Source organism: Nyctereutes procyonoides, unplaced genomic scaffold, assembly GCF_905146905.1.
Source record: "Nyctereutes procyonoides isolate TBG_1078 unplaced genomic scaffold, NYPRO_anot_genome, whole genome shotgun sequence".
Classification (NCBI taxonomy): Eukaryota; Metazoa; Chordata; class Mammalia; order Carnivora; family Canidae; genus Nyctereutes; species Nyctereutes procyonoides.
In genome coordinates, this window is record NW_026575020.1 from 31,042,244 (window position 1) to 31,056,626 (window position 14,383).

Consider the following 14,383-nt stretch of genomic DNA (forward strand, 5'->3'; position numbering starts at 1 on the left):
TAAAATATTTTGCAGGATGCTTTAGAGTCTGCGATGAAGAATGCCTTATGGGGTCATGCTCTGTTACTTGCAAGTAAGATGGATAGCCGGACACACGCCCGCGTCATGACCAGGTAGAGGACATTAAGGTATAGGTTGTTTCTGGACACATCAGGCTGGTCCAGTGGCGCTGCCTGGTCAGCTCTTGGAAGCACAGTGACCTGCAGCCCTTGTCACAATCTGGGGAGTGTCCTCTGTATTGTGCTGCTGTTACACTGGTGCAGGCCTGCTGGGCCCTCTTCCCTGCGGCTGTACGGAGAAGGGTGGTTTAAAAAATTTTATTAGGGCAGCCTAAGTGGCTCAGTGGTTTAGCACCACCTTTAGCCCAGAGTGTGATCCTGGAGACACGGGATCAAGTCCCACGTCAGGCTCCCTGCAGGGAGCCTGCTTCTCCCTCTGCCTGTGTCTCTGCCTCTCTCACTCTCTTTCTGTGTCTGATGAATGAATAAATAAATAAATCTTTAAAAAAATAATAAATAAAAAATTTTATTAACTGCAGTTTTCTGTATTTTTCAGTCTTTTAAAATTATTTTTTAAAGATTTTATTTATTTATTCACGAGAGACAGAGAGAGAGGCAGAGACACAGGCAGAGGGAGAAGCAGGCTCCATGCAGGGAGCCCGATGTGGGACTCGATCCCGGGACCCCAGGATCACGCCCTGGGTGTGAAGGCAGGCTCTAAACCACTGAGCCACCCAGGGATCCCCTCTTTAGTCTTTCTTAGTTCTTTTGTTGAAATACTGGGACTTGTATGCTTTGCTTGGGTGAGGCACAAGATGGTTTCCAGAGGGCCAGGATGAAGCCAGACTGGTTTTTCTTGGTCTTTTAAACAGGGCTGACTTAGCTCTCTCTCTGTATCCACCTAGGTTCGCCAACAGTCTTCCCATCAATGACCCTCTGCAGACAGTGTACCAGCTGATGTCAGGGCGGATGCCTGCCGCATCCACGGTCAGTGTGCAGGGCTCCCTGTGAAGTGCGCTCCTATGAGAGGCACTTTGTAGGCTGCAAACCCAGTGCTTTCTCCTGTTAGGCTCCTCAAGTTCCCCTATTACAAGAGGATAGTGACACGCTCTTCCAAGGATAAGGGTTGACTTTGTTATGCTTTTTTCTGACCTCAGTGTTGCGGAGATGAGAAGTGGGGAGATTGGAGGCCACATCTTGCTATGGTTTTGTCCAACCTGAGCAGCAATGTGGATGTGGAGTCCAGGGCGATGGCCACCATGGGTGACACTCTGGGTAGGTTGAGTTTGCATGTAGGCACAGAGGTGGTGGTGCATCATTCGGCTAGCTCCTCTGGTGTTCCTGTCCACTTGTGGAGATTTCTGGGAGAACTCACAGCCACTGAGTCTCGGCCTGCTTTATGTCTCCTCAGCTTCAAAAGGTCTCTTAGATGCTGCACACTTTTGCTACCTCATGGCCCAGGTCGGATTGGGAGTTTATACAAAGAAAACCACAAAACTCGTCTTAATTGGATCGAACCACAGGTGAGGAACGTCCTAGTATCTGTTTTCCTTTAGAAAGGAAGCAGTCCTCCATCAGCTAACCCAGAAACGGCTCTCGCAGACCCGGCAGCCATGGTCTCCCATCTTGATCACACCGTGTCAGTCACGTGGCAGGATGTGCTTCTGGGTAACTGGCTCATACATTAAAATTATTTATTTGCTCAACAGTTTGCCGTTTTCAAAGTTTGCAACCAATGAAGCTATTCAGAGGACAGAAGCCTATGAATATGCCCAGTCTCTTGGGGCACAGACCTGCTCCTTCCCCAATTTCCAGGTAAGCTGGAGCTACTCTGCTTTTAACGAGGGGGTGGTCAGTGCTAACAAGTCTTTGGTCGTTGAGGGCTTTTGAGCTCTTACACAGAAGGCGATAAAGTGTTTTTGGAAATGTTGAGACATTTGATCTGTAATGCTTGAGAAGCAAACCCTATGGAATTGAGGATTTTTCTTTGCATTTAAAAAGTTCCTAGAGTATTTGGTTTTTGGTACTTAACTGTCTGCCTTTTTTACTGTCACAAGGAGAGTATTTTTGACCTGGGGTCGTGTGGGTGTAGATGCTGTGTAGTGGGGTGTCAGTGGGGACAGCCATCTTGCCACTCTGGCTGGCCTGGGTGCACAGGGTGAGGAATCCTGTGTGACTAGCCTGGTAAGTGTGCTGAAGAAAAGAAGTGAGTTTCTAAGAAGTTTAGTTGTTGACTTACATCTAAAATCCTTCCAGGACTGGGGTTCAGTGCTGTTGGGCAGCCGTGGGGAGCACAAGGGGCATGAGGCATTGGAGTAGCTCCAGCTTAGGGGGCTGGGGAGGCGCAGTGGGACGACTGTACTGCACTCCCTGGTCCCAGGTGTTCAAGTTCATCTACTCGTGCCGCCTGGCTGAGATGGGGCTGGCCACACAGGCCTTCCACTACTGCGAGGTCATTGCCAAGAGCATCCTGCTGCAGCCCCACAAGTACTCGCCCGTGCTCATCAGCCAGCTGGCTCAGGTAACGTCTTCTCCAGCATCCTTCCAGTGGCATCTTCCCATGTGCACGTCAGGAAGTCGTGTAGGAAGTCTTCAGAGGCCTCACCTGGTATAGACGCTGGGCTATAAGCTTTGAAAGAAGAAGGACCCCGTCTCTGGGAAGCTTGCCATGGGGCAGTTTTTTGTTTTTTAAAGATTTTTATCTATTTATTCATGGCGGGGGTCGGGGGGAGGTCAGAGACACAGGCAGAGGGAGAAGCAGGCTCCATGCAGGCAACCCAACACGAGACTCGATCCCGGGACTCCAGGATCACGCCCTGGGCTGAAGGCAGGCACTAAACCACTGAGCCACCCAGGGATCCCCTCCGTGGGGCAGTTTAATCTAACAGTTAAGAGTGTGAGTTTCTAGAGTCCAGTAGCCTGGGTTGGGGTCTTGGCTGCTCCAGGGCCAGCCTCAGTTTCTTGCTCTATAAAATGGACACTGTGCAAGGTGTGGGTGAGGTGCAAACAGGATGGGGTGGGTGGTGCCCCATGTGCATGGGGACACCTATGTTCCCCTCCCTCCAGGAGCTTCATCCTGGGAGATATACTCATGACACTGGAGAATAGGAAGCTTTAGATGTCTATGAAAATAGAATAATTAGCGAGTCCTTACGGCATCAGCAACTGTTTACTCAAGGCCACCTGGTTTCATTGTACCCATATCCCTCACTGTCCCCTCTCCCCCCACCCCACCCCCCCATAGCCCATCAGAGTGTGTGCAGGTCTGGGTCTGTTCAGCATTTTGATCAGTTGGTCGGTAAAGCTAAGTCTGTGTAGTCGACAGCAGTGGCAGCAAACTCCTCTCCGGAGGGTCCGGGTGCTGGTGGCACACAGGCTGCTGGGCTCCCTGTCTAATGACTCGGCAGTGTGTGGAGGTTTCAGGGCAGGTCCCCCGCATGCTTCAGAAGCCTTCCTAGGTGGTGAGGACAATCTTGCTGAGCCCCACAGATGCTTTTGTTCCAGGTAATGGTAGGTTTTGGAAACAGCCTTCGTTGTCACTCCTGGTAAGTGACGGGGCCCTTTCCTCCCTGTGTGTGTCCAGATTGCGTCCCAGCTGCGGCTCTTTGACCCACAGCTGAGAGAGAAGCCGGAGGAGGAGTCCTTTGTTGAGCCTGCCTGGCTGGCCCAGCTGCACCGCGTGGACAAGCAGGTCAAGGTGTGAAGCACATGTTCAGTCTCGGGACCAGGAGGTCAGAGACATCCTGACAAGTGTGACTCGGGCCCCTACTGTTTTCACACCAATGCGTTAGCTGTGAACAGTATGATTTTAGGAGTGTGCACAGTCATCAGGATACTTAAACCCCCAGGAGAGGGAAGGCACAGTGGGCAGCGGGTCAGTGGGGCCGGGTGCCATGGTGTTGGAAATGCCCGCCATGTCTCTCCCTTAGGAGGGTGCCACAGTGTGGAGTCAGGATGGGACCTTCCCCCAGCGCTGCCCCAGCACACCGAGCTCCGAGGCAGGGCACTACGATGGCCCAGCGCTTGCCCAGCCAGGGGGCCCGGGCACCAGCAATCCGCTACTGGCGCCGCCCTTGTCCAGCGCTGAGCACTTTGGCCAGGGTGTGCGGCTGCTGCCTTCAGGTGAGCCCCCTAACACCGGGGAAGCAGCGCACCTGCCCACCTCCCCCACGCAGCAGGTGCTTCCCAATGTGGAACGTTGTCGTTTTGCTTCCAGGAGAGTGGATGGGATGGGTCTTCCCAGCACGTCAGCCTCCTCTCTCCCTGGGGTTGGCGCCCTTCGTGAGCCTGTCAGGTCCTACGGCCTTAGACATCTGTCTCGCTGGGTGGGTGACCTACTGAGCCCTGGCGGAGGAGAAGGAAGGTGGTGGGGAGGGATCCACGAACACTGAGCTCTGTTGCAGGCAGCTCTTCCCCAGGCTGCATTGGGGTCTTGCTGAGTCTTAAAGCCTGGGCCCCATGTAACATTTAATGACATCCTCCTCTTGATCTTAAAAGTTTGTGTTCTGCTTTTCTCCAAATCACTGATGCCCTGGCATCATCAGCACTTTCTGTCTTGACGATTTGCTCCCTGGGCCCATAACAAAAGAAACGGGGCCACACAAAAAGTTGTGATAAACTTTTGGCCACCACCGGTTAGCTTCTTCAAGTGACTGGAGTTAGCACCAGTGACGGCAGGCTTCTGTTCTCTGCTCTCTTGCTGCAGCTCCGTCAACGCTCCCTGCCAGCCAGTCAGCCGTCCCTGCCAGGGTGCCACTGTTCCCGGTGCTGCCACCTGAGGGCCCTGTTGAGCTGGGGCCTGGCTGTGGACCCCAAGGGGCTGCCCTTGGCTTTCCAGAGCCCTCTGGGCCTGACCCTGTGGCTCCGTACCTGGGGCCTGGCCTGCCACCTGGTGTGCCACCTCTGCAGGGAAGTGAGCAGGAGGCCAGGACCCAGGACCCAGGTAGGCCTGCTTAATGCCACCCCGAGAGCAGAACTATAGTGGGTTTGGCATTCAAGGAGGGGATTGGTGGAAAAGCCATGAGTCATTTGGACTTGAGACAAGTTCCCTAGCCAGGGCATGCTGAGGATCCTGGAAGTGGTAGGCTGGGTGGCTCATGGATGTCAGTGCTCATTTGTTTTGTGATGTGGCTGCGTGTTAGAGTAAGGAGGGTAAGTGGGCATGCAGCTGTGGCAAGCTGGCCTTGAGCTGTGCCCAGGCCAAAGCCTCCTCCACAATTGATATGGTTCTTGTGCCGGTGGGCACCTGCCTGCCTGTGCGCCCACGAATAAAGCAAAACATTGGCCTGGCTTTCAAAAGGAAGCTATTTCGGGAACATCTCTGGTTTTGGGCTCGGAGCACTGCTGTATCGCGAGCGCGTCCGTCTGCCATGTGCTGTGGTCTCTGTGCTGTGTCAGCATAGAGACTATGGCAGTTCTCTCTTCTCTTGACAGGGGTGTTGCCACCAGAGGCGCTTGGTAGAAACTCACTTCTGGAGCTGAGAGAAGAGGGTTTTGGTGGAAAATTTGCTAATCTGGTACCCTCCCACTTTTTTCCCCTAAGCTCTTTGTTTTCCATAAGTTGCGTTGATCAGGAGCCCAAACTTGTTCTCCAGTTGTGAGTAGGGGGAGAATGGTGTGAACAAGATTATCTTTGAAGTTGCTCCTCAGCAGGAGAGCACTTGTAAGGTAGCTCGAACCCTCACAGTGTGAATGGTCGGTGGAAACTGCTGAGGAGGATGATCACTTGGTGTACAGTCCCTTCTCTAAAACGTAGAGGCCTCCCAGGTTCTGCACCCCTTTCTCTGCAGTAGAATCCCGGAAACTCACTGGTTGTCCTGAAATCACCGAGTTTCTTAGACGTGTTGGGTAGACATACTGGGTCTGCTGCTCTGGCCCCAGCGGAGAGGGACACCTGGTTTTCTGCGCAGTGGGTCCCGCAGCCTTCTTCCCACAAACCCAGGCCTTTGTGGCCACGCTGTCACAGGCACTTGCTGTACTTTAAACTTTCCTTATGTGTTCTACCATGAAAATGCTTTATTTTCACGTAAAAAAAAGAGTTTATAAAAAAGACAGTCTTCCCTCAGCCATGTGTATTTTAAAGAAAAAAAAAAAAAAGAATCTTGTGTTTTAAAACGTCTCCTGCCCTCTCTGCCCAGCGGCCCGTTGGTGCTCACATGCACACCCCTTCTTCCAGCCCATGGGTGCCTCCTGGACTCCATGGTCCCCCTGCCACGTGCCTTGGCACGTTTTGAGTTCTGCCACGTGCCTTGACCAGGTTGCTTGTAAGAGCAGGTCCGGAGGCAGTGGCAGCTGCCTCCTGCCCTCTCCTCACTCTGCTCTTGTCGCTAGTGATATGGCCCCTTGGTGATGCTTTAAAGGGTCCTGGGCATGAATAAATTAAATATTTTTTTTTTTAAAAAGAAAAAGGGTCCTGGGGAAGTGCCCCAGGTGAACCTGTCCCCTCTTGTCTTGGGACAGGGCCCCTCCAGGATGTCCCAGGACTCTGAGGTCCCTCCAGGGTGGGAGTGTGCCAGCTCAGGTGCTCTGCAGCCGCCACTGACGTCCGCTCCCGAAGTGAAGAGACCTACACAAGCAGCCAGGAAAGAGGCCAAGGAGCCTAAGAAGGTGACACAGAGCCCACCTCTAGCAGGGTGGGGGCGCCTGGGGAGGGGGCTCAGCTCCCACAGACAACTTTCCTCCTACACTGGCAGTGGGACAAAGGCATTGGAAGCGTGCTATGCGGACAGGGAGGTGTGCACAGCTTAATATGTGTTTGTGTGTCTGTCCCCATATAACCACCACCCAGAGCATAGCTGGAACAGGGCCAGCCTCCCAGAAGGCTCTGTGTATCCAGGGCCTGTGAAGGCCCACCCCTAACAGATGGCCTTCTCTGACTTTTGTCACCATTAGTTTCTCCTATACCAGAACTTCCTATAACAGTGGTTGATTTTTAAGTCATTGTATAATAGCATCTGTTTTATGCAGGTGCTATAATTTTGTTCGTCCTTTTTTCCAGTAATGGACCTTTGCGGTTTTTCAGTTTGGGGTCATTACGTGAAACCCATGTGAGCGTTCTCTGTCTTCTGTTGGCGAAAGCGCTCATTTCTCTCAGGGAGGTGCCTCCAGGCCGTTTTCCTGGACGGTTGTACTGGGTGACCTTCCCCCCAGCAGAGCCGGAGGGGCCCAGTCATTCCTCATCACCAGCAGGGCAATCCTTGTTCCCCATGCGCACTGGGTTGTCAGGCCTTTCCACAGCAGCCTCTCAGCAGGGGCTCATGGTGCTTCCTAATGCTCTCGCTTTGCTTCCTTGCCCAGCACCTTTGTCATGTGCCGTTACCACCTGTGTGTTTTCCTTTGTAGTGTTGGCTTGTGTCTCACCCGCTTTCATGTCCTGGCCACGAGTCCTCTGTGAGATGTGTGCGTCACCAGGATCTTCCCTCAGTCTGCAGACCACCTTTTTACTCACAATGTTAGCTTATGTAGGACACATTCTTAATTTTCTTGCAGTTCAGCATATTGAATTTTTTTTAATGGTTAGTGGTTTTTGGTGGGTTTTTTTTGTTGTTGTTTTTTCAAGATGTATCCATTTTAGAAACAGTGAGAGCAGGCACTCGGGGGAGGAGCAGAGGGAGACCCAAGCAGACTCTCTACAGGGCCCGACTTGGGTTTCAATCCCACAGCTCAGATCTCGGCCTAAGCCGAAACCAAGAGTCAGATGCTCAACCCACTAGGCTGCCCAGGTGTCCCTTAATGGCCAGCATCGTTAAGGAAACACAAGTTTAATTCAGAGTGTGCATGGGCCTGGGCTAAAATATGACGCTCTGACCCGTTGTGAGCGTGCAGACTGTGTCGCCTCCACCGCGGAGCTCAGAGTGGCGGGTTTGAGAACACACACACCTGCTGCTTCCTTGTTTCTCCATATTTTAGATAAACTGAAGTATAGCATATGAAGAATAAGGTAAGCGTCCCTGACACCTAAATCTTCCCAGCATAGGACGCAGGGTGACAGACTGTGTTGAGGAGGTCCCACAGGACATTCCCAGCCTGCTCGCCACTGCTTAGTCCAGAACAATGCCAGAATCTGCCACTCGTTGGCATTTAGACAGGAAAAGCTCTAAAAGGCTCAGTGTTCAGAGGTTTTAATTGTGGCAAAATACACGTAACATAAAACTTAGCATTTTAGTCATTTTTAAGGTCATGGTTCTATGCTGTTAGACCCCAGCTGCTATGCAGCTGCCGTCTGTGCCTGTGTCCAGGACTCCCCTTTCCAGACTGAACCTCAGTCCCTGTTGCACATCGTCCCCTCTTGCTCTGTGTCCATGGGCCCGACTCCTCTGGGGCGTCCTGACAGTAGAATCCGTCCTTCAGTGATGGGCTTCTGTCACCGAGCACCGTGTCCTCAAGGTGGTTCTTATGGTTTTTACATTTAGAGTAGTGAATCCTGGTTCTTCCGTTGGCTCCCGGGGAAAAAAAGGACAGAAGCTTATTTGCCAGACGACAAGAACAAATCGGTGAGTATGATGGAGTGCAGCCTGAGGAACGTTGCCAGTGCTGGTGTGTAGTGTCTCCACAGCCAAGCAGGCCTGGGTGGCATCTCCGGGAGGGTGGGCTGTGTGGAGGGAGCAGGCTCTGCGTCCCCTGAGCTGTGTCTCCTGACGTCTGTCTCTACTTTTCACAACCGTGGCAGATCGTCTGGGATGAAAAGAAGAACCGGTGGGTGGATGTAAATGAGCCGGAGGAGGAGGTGAGTCGGAATTCCCAGGGTTTGCTTGGCTGGGGGGACTGCCCCAGCTGTTCTGGGGCTTCGGGTCCTCACATGACTCCCTGAGATGCTCTCCCTCCACAGAAGAAGGCTCCGCCCCCCCCACCAGCCTCGCTCCCCAAGGTTCCGCTTGCTGGGCCCCCTGGTCCTGGAGGGCCCCCGAGGGCCTCTGTGAACATGTTTTCTAGGAAAGCAGGTAACACAGTCAAGCTAGAGGTTAGAGTTTATTTGAGAACCTGCTGGTCCTCCGGTGATGCCAGGGCTTAGGGTCTGTAAGTCGGCGTCAGATGGCAGGCCATCTGTCTGCAGAGGGATCCTGGTTTCCCTTGGGCGAGTCCCAGGGAGAGCTCTCCTCTTCCGGAGTGGGAGGGCCCAGCTCAGCAGACTCCATGCTGATGTTGGGCGGCGCAGATGGTGGGCAGTGCAGCACCGGTAGCTTCGGGGCGTGGGGTGGGCAGTGCTGTGTGGATAGCTGCATCCCCGCTCGCTCTTCCACTGGGGGAAGGTGGGACCATGGGGAGGCGGGGGTGTGGGGTGCACCAACCTGAACCTGCCGCTTCTCCTGAAGCAGCTGGAGCCAGAGCACGCTACGTGGACGTTTTAAACCCAGGGGGCCCTCAGCGGAGCGAGGCAGCTCCTGCTCCTGCAGAGTTTTTTGCTCCTCTTGCCCCGCTCCCGATTCCTCCTCACTTGTTTGGACCAAATGCAGGTAGGTGGTACGGGGCCTTCTGACCTCTGACCCCTTTTCTGTGAGCCTCTGGCTTTAATCTCCCTGTAAGAGGGGTGTACTCGCTTCTCTGTCCCCGTGAGTGAGTGCACCATGGGAAAGCCTTCCTGTGGGACTGACAGTCTCCCGCACTGTCCCCTTCACAGACGCAGAGGAAGCCCCGCCCGCAGAGGGTGCCGCAGGGGGTTCGGCCAACCCAGAACCTGCCTCAGAGCCCCAGGTGAGTGGGGCTGCAGGACGTGCAGGGTGACGGTGAGGGTTTGCCTCACTCCCCCACGGGGGCAGGCTGGCCCTGACCTTTGCCAACTTGGTGGTCAGGCCCACCGTATACCTGGGGCCCACACTCAGCCTGTTTCTGTTGGAAGTCTCTCTCCTTGAATGAACGGCTACTAGAGATGCGGAGAGTAACCACGTGTGCAGGGTAGCTAACTCGGTCTTCCTGAAATCATGGTTGTAAAGTTTTTTAAAATTTTTTAGAATTTGCATGTAAAATAGGATCATTCAGAGTATGGTATATGAGGTGGACAGAGTGGATTTCAAGCCTGGCTCCCTGTTAATTAGCTGCCTGACATTGACGGGGTCACAGAACTCCTCAAAGCCTGTCTCCTGCTCTGAGATGGGATGACAAGGCCATTGCGGGCAGGGCCCAGCGTCCGTGTGCCCTGGAGATTGGCCATCAGCCCTGGAGCCCGTGGGTCCTGCCAGTGCTCAAAGGGGCGCCTTAGGTGGGGCGGAGCATCCCATATGGAGGGCTGCATGTCTCCTTCCTCTGGCAGGTGTTTAGCTCGGCGGCGGCACTCCCCGGTCCTGAGCTCCCACCTGCCCGCGAGGACAGCTCCCAAGGAGGGGAGGTAAGGCACCCCTGCAGGAGGCTCCCTGACCCGAAGCCCGGCTGGCACATGGCTCACGTGTACTGTCCAATGGCTTCTTTTGAAAGCAAGTGTTGAGTAGAAGGCAGGTTAGCAGCTTTTAAGAACCTGCAGGGTGTCGTGGGAACATGACACAGACAGTCCCACTTGTCTGCGCAGAACCTCTCGGGAGCCCCAGGTCGAGCAGGGTTGGAGCACATATGCCCCAGGCTCCACTCAGCACAGCAGGACCACTGTAGTCCCCCCAGCTAGTGGTTATTTCTTCATAAAAACTGTCCATTCAAATAGGTGTTTTACGCTAACTCTGGCTTTTCTCCCGTTTGGACTGCCCTGATTCTAATGGCATCCTGAAGCTCTTTGGGGTTAAACTGACAGCTTGGAGCAGCAACATGCATGTTGATTTTTTATTTGTCTGTTTTGTGTGTGTTCTTGCTGTTTTGTAGCTTTCACGCTGTAGTTCAATGAGTTCATTATCACGTGAAGTAAGCCAGCATTTTTATCAGGTACCTGTGGCTGGCAATTCTCACTGAACACGAGTTGAACTGGGTCGCCTTTGTGTTCCCTTTGAGAGCGCTGTGCTGGCTGGCCGTCGTGCCCTTGTCACTAACGCGACCTACTGCCCCTGCCCCCCATCCACTGCACGCCAGAGGATGCAGTGTTCCTTTCTCCCCATGTCCTCAGAGGAGGTCGTGAGCTATCCTGATACACTGGCGATCGTGTGGACCCCAAGATTTTCCTAGTAAACGAATGCAGTTTGTAATTGTGTTCTTTCTGGATTGATTTCTTTCCAAATGGCCGGCCTCAGGCATAGCCTCACCGTGTATGAGTGGGTTTCAGATGCCCATGGGGGCAGGAGGGATTCCTGGTCTCAGTGGCCTGGCAGAGGGCGGCAGGGAGGCTGTCCTCTGGCCAGCCTGGGCGGGAGATAAAGGAATACTTCATCTTTTATGTGTATCATGCATTGAAGCTTTTCCATTGGCTTGATAGAAGGCGTCTTCTGACCTTTTTATTTGCACATGAAAACACTGGATTTTATAGCTGGATTTTTTAGGTCTGAAGTAATCGAAAATGTTTACTAACCACTTAAAATAGACACTAACATGATGTCTTGGTGTTGTGCACTCCTTACTTTTTTGCATGTTCTGGTTTCTGAGGCATTTTACTCTGCATGCTGCTTTATGTTTACTATTTTTCTTTGAAACATGAAGTAATTAAATCCAGTGTTGCGAGAAGCGTCTTAGACCTGCTTCTGTGGCTTACCTAGAAGTACTGTCAGTGGCTCCCCAGGAGTAGTGTCTGTGTGCACCGAGGAGCACAGCACCCAGTGAGGTCGTTGCGCTCATGTGGGTTCTCTGTGCTTCTAGGCTCCCAGCGACCACGCCCCCACAGGGGGCGTCCCCGGGCCGGCCGTGCCCTTCTACAGCCATGCTCCGTTTGCACAGGTCAGTGCCCCCTGCATCCCTGCCCCCATCCCCACACCGGCGGCAGGCCTGCCCCCACTGCACCCGCTGACCTGCAGACCCTGCTCTGGCATAAGCCGTGCTGGGGCCCCGCACTTTTCTGCCGGTGTACTGCACACTGCCCTCCCTCCTCCCATGTGGCCCTTGGCCACCCTTCACCCGGCAGCCCATTCTTCACTGAGGAATGTTCTTAAATGTTTCCTTTCATTCCCCTCCCCTCCCTGTTCTTGTCCGTAGTGTACAGACCGTCAGCCAGCCTGGGGAGAGCCAGGGAGAGGGAAGGTTGTGGTGTAGGGGTCGTCCTGGCATTCAGGGTGTAAACTCTCAGCTGACCCCACGTGTCCTGGTGCAGCCCCTGCCCTCACTGCCCGGGGTGGCCAGCCTGCTCCCTCTGCACCAGGCTCTTGGCCCCCGCCACCCTGATCCAGGGCTACTGTATCCCGTCCCAGGGTACCACCCAGCTGCCACACATCTGCTTTTCTGCTCCACGATGCAGTTTTCTTCTGTTATCTCTGCCTTGTGGTTTGTGCTTTACAGAAATTCTTTGATGTTTGTTCCAGCTAAGATGTTCGAGGGAGCACAGGAGAGGCCCATGGCCTCTCCTCCCTGGGGGTCGGCCCCTGGGGTCAGCTCCCCTCTCACCACCTGACAGAACTGCAGACCCCTTTAAAGAGACCCCCTGACCTGGTCCTGCCTTGGTCCATTACCGGGGCTGCGTGTTGGTGTAAATGGTCCCGCACACCCGAGTGGCGGGTGTTCGAAGGTGCCACGGGCCTTGGGGGCTGGGTGAGTGGGAGTCAGCACTCTGACTTGTCTTTCCAGGCCTCTGCCACCTCGGGAGGCTCAAGGATGGGGAGGACTGGCCAGAGGAAGTACCCAGTGTTGAGCTAGGAGAGTCCCCATCCTGGAGCCGTATCCTGAAGCCTGAAATCCTTATGATGCTCCACCAAGAACTTCAACAGACCACCTGCAGCATCCCTGTGTTCCTGGATGGGCAGCTGTGTCTCCACGTGACATAGTTGCTCTTCCTCCACCGCTTCTGTCCCTGAAGGATGGCCCAAGTCAGGTGCAGCTCCAGAAGGACGCTGGCTGGGACGGGAGCTCTCTGGCTCTGTCATTTTTTACCTAGCAGTGACTTAAGGGTCAGACAGGCTCAGTTGTGGAAGAGTGTCATGCTGGGTGGGGCTGGAGGCATTTTTGTTACAGGAAGGACTTCGCTCTTGAGGAACCCGGGTGTCTCTGAGAACCTAACCATGCACAGTGAACAGCGAGCCTTGGGCCCAGAGGAGGCTCCGCTGCCCGCCTGTGGCCCTGGGAGGTCCTTTCTGCATCAAAGCCCTCAAGGAAATGTGGACTTGGTTTAGTAAGAATTCGGTTAGCTTTTGAGGGAGGCCCGAATCGCTGAAGTGCATCTCCATCCGGTAGCAAAGACGTTTCCAGCTTCTTCTGTCTGTGTCCCACACAACCCAGGGGGACTGGCTTTGCCCGTGCACGAGGGGCGACCCTGTCTTTCCCACCCAGGACCAGTCCATGTTAACCCACCGGTACTAAAACTGTCACCACAACAAATCTGATTTGGGTTTTTTCCGTATGTGAGTAGTGGGATTAGGTTCCTCGGGGAACCGCTAGGGATGGCCACGCTGCCTGTGCCAGAGTCACGACTGGTCCTCACGGTGCGATCCACTTGCCTTGCTTTCTCAGGGGGTGGTGACATCTTGAAGAGAGGGGTGGAAAATACTTCTTGACTCGTGCTCTGCATCTAAGGCTCTGCCTCTGTTCTACCCACCTCAGCATCTTCTGCAGGCAGCGTGCTACTGCAGTCACAGGAAACCAGAAGGGAGAGCCCTCCCCCTGGACTCCAAGCTTTACGGCTTCATCGACTGTTCCTGAAATTACTCACATTCTTGTTAGGTCTGAAGAGACTGCAGAAAAGATTTAAATATTTATAAGAATCATTAGGAAATAATTTCTGTAGGTTCTGCTGGGGAACGTAGTTTGCTTGGTGTTTTAAATCTGAGTACAGAAATGGTAAAAACGTGGAATTCGTGCAGGCCTCCCCATTTCCCCGGGTCCCTGGGTCATCCAGGAAAGGCCACTGAAGGTTTCTCGTGTGTCGCCTACGGGCAGGCTCAATACATCTGTTCCTGTCACTTTGAGAGAGTCCGGGTTGAAGGGGCAGCATCCTTGCGTCCCTTGGTGCGCAGTGGGGGTCCTGGGCCCCCAGACCTTCCCGGCACCCTCGGCAGCCCCCCATCTGGCCTGCCCACCGTTGTCTGCGCCGACTTCCACCGACTTTTGGTTCAAGAAGCTCCCTTCCGGCCCGGCGGGAGCTGTTATTTTCCTAAGTGCAAATTGTTACACTGCAAATTGGTAAATAAAGTATTTTGCGCTCGCAGGCGCTATCACCTCTTGTTTACATTTGTCTGTGGGTCCTCTTGGGGTGGGGGGCGCAGGAGCCGCCTCTCCGTGCTGGGTGCTGGTAGCTGGTAGGTCCCCTGGGGACCCCAGCCAAGGCCGCAGCCGAGCTGCGGCCCGGCGGTTCGCCGCGTGCCTCGCCCCCTCGAGCCTGGGAAGCCGCGGGTGGG

General features: G+C 54.0%; 1 protein-coding gene across 12 annotated transcripts in view; it reads left to right on the forward strand.

Annotated features, from left to right (window-relative positions):
* The window catches only part of SEC16A (SEC16 homolog A, endoplasmic reticulum export factor), a 33,959-nt gene extending 19,756 nt beyond the window's left edge, over positions 1–14,203 (forward strand). For 6 of the 12 annotated variants that reach the window (XM_055325116.1, XM_055325106.1, XM_055325090.1 and 3 more), the window contains 20 exons: positions 16–113; positions 905–986; positions 1,157–1,274; positions 1,411–1,522; positions 1,709–1,814; positions 2,380–2,520; positions 3,583–3,696; positions 3,929–4,121; positions 4,705–4,941; positions 5,433–5,515; positions 6,459–6,605; positions 8,411–8,491; positions 8,668–8,724; positions 8,827–8,938; positions 9,311–9,451; positions 9,616–9,689; positions 10,246–10,320; positions 10,782–10,841; positions 11,703–11,780; positions 12,621–14,203. In XM_055325116.1, coding sequence (XP_055181091.1) covers positions 16–113; positions 905–986; positions 1,157–1,274; positions 1,411–1,522; positions 1,709–1,814; positions 2,380–2,520; positions 3,583–3,696; positions 3,929–4,121; positions 4,705–4,941; positions 5,433–5,515; positions 6,459–6,605; positions 8,411–8,491; positions 8,668–8,724; positions 8,827–8,938; positions 9,311–9,451; positions 9,616–9,689; positions 10,246–10,320; positions 10,782–10,841; positions 11,703–11,780; positions 12,621–12,689 — 2,178 coding nt within the window. In that variant the 3' untranslated portion in view covers positions 12,690–14,203. The other 6 variants (XM_055325126.1, XM_055325144.1, XM_055325162.1 and 3 more) reach the window with 4 other exon arrangements.
* Positions 14,204–14,383: the final 180 nt, after the last annotated feature.